The following is a 5,719-nucleotide window of genomic DNA, read 5'->3' as shown; positions in this document are numbered from 1 at the left end:
GGAAAGTGCTTCTATGCAGGTGCTGCAAGCAGTCGCGCCGCTATTCCGGCACTCCATTTAGTAATCGTGCAACACTCTATTGCAAAAATCGCAGGCTGCCTGTTCGTATTTGAACACCCGTCTAATATCAATGGACCCCCCCCCCCCCCCTTGAAGGCAGTTTCGGCGACCTCATCATGCGTGCCCTGCAAGTAGCTTCTTCGTTAATCCTCGCTTCCCGCAGAGCATGGGCCTTGTCGTATTTGTGCCATTGCGCGTGAAAGGCCTCATGCCGTGAATCGTATTGTGCGCGGCGTTGGAAATCCATCAGAATGTCATATGCCTCAATTGCCTGTGCGCCTACAGTCAATGGTCTAGTTGTGGACATTAAGAAGAAAGGAATCCTGGCCAGATGAAGATCTGCAGCATTTTGGGTAGCGTCTTGTACCTTACTGACCGGATAGTATCTCGCCGACATCTTGTAGTATGCAATTCTGACATCAGCTGCGACGGCATACTGGCCGAGCTCTAGATTGCAGTAATGGTCTGAGATTCGTGGCTCAGCTTGCTTGCTAGGCTTTGCTGTTAAAATAAGGCTTCTGGGCGCGATTTGTGGGCGACTGGTATGATGATGATTGCAGGTGCCCGTTCGTTAGAGAAAAGCCCTAGTATAGCTGTTACAGTAAGGACCCCAGATCTAGAGGTAAAGGTAGAAGTCGTGTAGGGTTTGACTTGAAGTAAGAGCAAGGTGCGAGTAGAGCTGACGAGTGGCCATGTAAGTACAGGGCGATGTGAGTGTACGGTTGCACCGAAACAAGCCAGACACAGCATCGGTTCAAGTCGGGCGCTTTCGTAAACAGCCTGTTATTGCCTTTACCCTCCGAGTGGGTGAGCTCGAAATTGACTTCAATTGCTAATATCAACTCCATGCTGTTGCATAGAGTAAGCGTAGTCAAGAACACTCTTCTCCCAAACTTTCAGAACCTCCTCTTTATTCGCACCTTCAAAAACTCGATCAATGGCTTTAGCAAGTTCCATAGCATTCAGCGCTGCCTGGTTGGTAATGGCTGCGGTATGCGTCTAACTATTCTTAGAGACTAAGAGCTTCTAATTGTGGGGTATATCTGTCTCCTTATACTAGGCAGAGATGTGGACGTGTCCTTTGTAGATGATGAAAGGTGGGGTTGCATACCCAGTGGCGCAGATGCTCTGGATAACGGTAACCCACTCGCGATCACCTGGCTGAACAAGCTCTGGCCGAGCACGTCTCTCTAAGCCTGTTACAACCTTTAAAGACAAAGCAACGCCTATCTAGAACCTAGTTTTATTAAAGTTGTGCATGTTGTTATTGCAAACGCTATACTTAACTTAAGTATCCTCTACTAGCTTAAACCACGTGCTAATTATCTTAGGATCTTCCTATAGTATCCTCTGTCTATCCTTGGCTTAATTAAAGGCTATTTTGAGCTTGTCTGAACGCGTCACAAGCCTGCTAGCCCATAGTTTGCCAACAGGCTCTTCACCACGCACACTAAGTATCTTATTAGCTATATCTGCCACCTCACATAGCTAGGGTGCAAATCCTCGTGAATTAAGGTTAAGTATATACTAGATAATTGTCTGCTCCTCTAGTATAGTAAGTTTCTAGCAATTAGCGCGTACGTCTAGTTAAAACGTGATATTGCGAAGGCAATTAGAGACCTACTAATAAGGTATGTTCAACGCTCTAGCAGCGCTGCAGATACTGCAAAATTAGCTAGCATAGAAGGCCTAGATAGTAAGGATAACTCTACCTTCTCTAGTAGTATTCTAAAGTTGTTGTTGTTAAGGCATGTTGTGTTGGGGTAAAAGGTGGTTGTGCTAAGAGAAAGTGGCCAGTTCAGTGATATGGCTGGCTCGGTGATAATCTACGTTAGCTGAGTTATTAACACTACCTAGCAAAGTATACCTATTAATAGGTATGCTCGCTAGGTACCCCCCCTTTTTTAACGTTTTCTAGCCTCTAGCTTGTGCAGTTTAATAGTTATAACAAAACCCTCTACTACAAAAATGTAGAGGTGGTTTTTCTCTTTCTTTTTAGCCCTAGTTTGCTAGAATCCATGTATTATTGATAAGGTTTTGGGGGGTACCCACGAAGGACGTTGGAGTATACCCATTCCGCCAGCCTACTTACAAGGGCTTATTGTAGTAAGAGTTAATTATAATGTCCTATTAACAGCCATAAGAGCCATTGCTTAATAGATTTCTAGGATCACTGCAAGGAGAAGAAGATTATTACCCTCTGTATGCCTCCACACTTATCGCACCTCCTGCAGCTGCTTGACGTTGTCTGTTTCTCGCTATTAAAGCGCGTGTATAGTAATTAGATCTTAGCCTTAGCACGCAATTGCATTAACTATATTAGTAAACAGACCTTCTTACTAGCCTTTAAAGTAGCTTTTAAGAAGGTGTTTACAAGAGAGAATGCTTGCGCAGGGTTTTAAGGCGCTAGATTGTCTCTACATAATCCACAGGCTGTGTTATTGAAGCTAGATGTGCAGCTGCGTACGCAAACTCTACTACAGCAAGTTGACGCTGCTTAGGAGGCAAAAACACCACACAACGCTAAAGAAATAGAGGCGCAATTAACACTAGTTTAAAACAGGATAAAAATCTATTAAGGGTCTCTAGCAAGTTTACTTAATAAGTAGGTGTAGTAGCTAATAAAAGGCGCGTAGTAGATAGCTTATAAGATAGTGTTAATGTGCGCAGAGATAGTGCGCCTTAATACTGCTACTAAAGCAGCAATAAAGTGTAAAAGTTGCAAGAGACGCTACATATAGGCAGAGGAGACATTAACAGTTAGCGAGGTATCAGACTTAATTGCTAAAAGGGAGGGTGGCAGATGTGAGGAGGGTGAGGAGCTGGCGAAGAGGGTGCGCGCAGCTGCAGGAGGTGCGATGAGTGTGGAGGCATACAGAGGGTAATAATCTTCTTCTCCTTGCAGTGATCCTAGAAATCTATTAAGCAATGGCTCTTATGGCTGTTAATAATCAGCAGCCTATACGCTCCTACAGGCCTTGCATGCGTATTAAGGTAATTAAGCTAGGCAAGCACTAGATTATTGTTTGTCTAGCCTGTTAGGCTTACTTAAATAACCTAATTGTGTAGGAGGTCCTTAGTAAACTAGTTAGAGATAAGAACCTTGCTAGCAAAGATAAGGAAGGGTAGGATAACACGCCCTGTTGCGCTAACGCCCTGTATTAACATAGTCTACTTACAATTACTAGGCTAAAGCTTCTTTACTTTCCTAGGTTTCTCTATGCCTGTTATAATAAGTTATAAAGATATCTTGCCTATTAGGAAGCTAGACTTGTTAAAGTTACAACGTGTTTCACAAGCGAGCGCCGCACCCAACCGAGCGCCGCACTCTCGCTGCCAGAACGCCGGCGCAACAACAGCGCGTAATGTCTCAACCACAACAAGCTCCTACACTCTATACTAAAGCTGATGTACAGCTTGCTATATCTAATATCTTAAGAAACTAAATTTAAAGTATCTAACACGCTAAGAAAGTCTACAAAGTGCCTAAATAAATAATCTAACACTAACGCGACAGAACACGCTCTTAACGCGACTGTGAGCTAAATACAAAGCGCCTTACAAAGCTAGAAGAGGAGGCAGTTGTACTACGTATACTTGAGGAATCTGCGTGTGGCCTACCCTCCTTAAAGGCAGACGTACAAGATATAGCAGATAAACTGCTAAGAGAGCGCGGCGCAAAGCCTGTTAGCAAGAACTAGGTTGACAACTTGGTAAAGCGTACACCAGAGCTCCAGAAGCGGTGGACCCGCCCATACAATCGCCAGCGGGCTGCCTGCGAGGACCTAGCAGTTATCCAGCCCTAGTTCACGCTTGTTTAGTCTATAAAGGCAAAGTATAGTATTATAGACAAGGATATATACAACTTTAATAAGTCTAGCTTCCTAATAGGTAAGATCTTGTTATAGCTAGTAGTAACAGGCTTAGAGAAGCCTAGGAAGTAGAAGAAGATCTAACCTAGCAATTGTAAGTAGGTTACCCTAGTATAAGGCGTTAGGTTAATAGGGAAGGTTATCCTACTATTCCTTATCCTTGTAGGCAAGGTTCTTATCTCTAACTAGTTTACTAAGGACCTCCTATAGGACTAGGTTATTAATATTAGTCCTACTAGCTAGACTAATAATAATCTAGTACTTGCCTAGCTCTACTACTTCAATACGCATGCAAAGCTAGTTAGGGTCTACCAGCTACTTATTATTAATAGCTATAAGAGCCACTGCTTAGTGGCTTTCCAAGATCTCTGCAGAGAGAAGAAGATAATCACTCTCTGTATGCCCCTGCACTCGTCGCACCTGTTGCAGCCACTTAACATCGCCTGCTTCTCGCTACTAAAGCGCCTGTATGGCGACAAGGTTTTGGCCTTAGCACGCAGTTGCATCTACTATATTAATAAGGAAACCTTCCTGCTAGCCTTTAAATTAGTGTTTAGTAAGGCGTTCACTAGAGAGAACATTCGCGCAGGCTTTAGAGGTGCTAGGCTAGTCCTACACAACCTAGAGGTGGTGTTATTAAAGCTTAATGTGCGCCTGCGCACGCCAACGCCACTAAAACCTAGCAACGTTGCCTAGGAGCTAAAGACACCATGCACTGCTTACAAAGTAGAGGAGCAGTTAACTCTAATTTAAAAGCAGATTTAAATCTATTAAGGGTCTCTAGCAAGTTTGTTAGATAAGCAGGTTAAATAGTTAGCAAAGGGCGCTTAGCAGATAGCTTATAATATAGTATTAATGCAGGAGGAAATAGGCTGCCTTTAAGATGCTATAGAAGCGTCTATAAAGCGCAAGACCTGTAAGTAATAATATATATATACAGAGGAGACCCTTATAGTTAGTAAAGTAGCTAACTTAATTACTTAAAAGGAGGGTAGGGGTTATAGTAAGGGTAAGATACCTATAAAGAGGGTGCGTGTTAGACAACGCTGTAGGTGTTATAGTAAGATTAGATATAATTCCTACACTTATAAGGTAGAAATAGAGGATATAGATAATAGTAAAGCTTCTAAATAATACTATCTAGGCCTGTAAATAATTATTTATTTGTGTTGTGTTGTGATATAGCGCTGCGCAGGCGTTCTGTTGTTCAAAGTGCGGCGCTCGGTTGGGTGCGGCGCTTGCTTGTGAAACACGTTACATGTTATTGTCTATAATACTATACTTTGCCTTTATGTTCTAAACTAGCGTGAACTAGGGCTTAATAATTGCTAGGTCTTTGTAGAGAGCTTGCTGGTAATTGTATAGACGAGTCTAGCGCGTGCGCAGCTTAGGTGTACGCTTAATAAACCTGTCAACCTAGCATTTACTAACAGGCTCACCACCGCGGTCGCGCAGCAGTCTATCAGCCATATCTTGTACGTGTAGCTTTAAGGGCAGTACTCCACGTAGGTTCTTATTAAGTATACACTGCAGAATTACCTCCTCTTCTAGCTTTGTTAGGCGCTTTAATCTAGGCTTGCAGTTACGTCTAGAGGGCTTCCTGTTATGTTGTTGTTGTATTGTCCTTTAAGGAATACTGTAGACTGCCTTAGCATGTTGCAGGCTTGTAATCTAGTTGCATTTAATATTAGAGAGGGCAAGCTGCACGTTAGCTTTAGTATAGGGCTTGTAAGGTTGTGGTTGTTAAGACATTACGCGTTGAGTGTCGCGCATGCGCTTTGCTGGTG

General features: G+C 43.1%; 1 protein-coding gene across 1 annotated transcript; it reads right to left on the bottom strand.

The window, feature by feature from the left end:
• Positions 1–361: 361 nt before the first annotated feature.
• Positions 362–841, bottom strand: M421DRAFT_330306 (uncharacterized protein). The gene has a single exon (XM_033589376.1). The coding sequence runs from the start codon at positions 808–810 to the stop codon at positions 565–567; it is 246 nt and encodes an 81-aa protein (XP_033443505.1). The 5' UTR covers positions 811–841; the 3' UTR covers positions 362–564.
• Between the last annotated feature and the right edge of the window lie 4,878 nt (positions 842–5,719).

This window comes from Didymella exigua (genome assembly GCF_010094145.1).
Source record: "Didymella exigua CBS 183.55 unplaced genomic scaffold M421scaffold_53, whole genome shotgun sequence".
Lineage (NCBI taxonomy): Eukaryota > Fungi > Ascomycota > Dothideomycetes > Pleosporales > Didymellaceae > Didymella > Didymella exigua.
Note: the sequence above shows the minus strand (reverse complement) of the source record. Positions and strands in the feature narration are given on the sequence as shown.

Excerpts from the sequence above, each read along its gene's own strand:
- M421DRAFT_330306 (XM_033589376.1), bottom strand. The coding sequence starts at position 810 with ATGCTGTGTCTGGCTTGTTTCGGTGCAACCGTACACTCACATCGCCCT.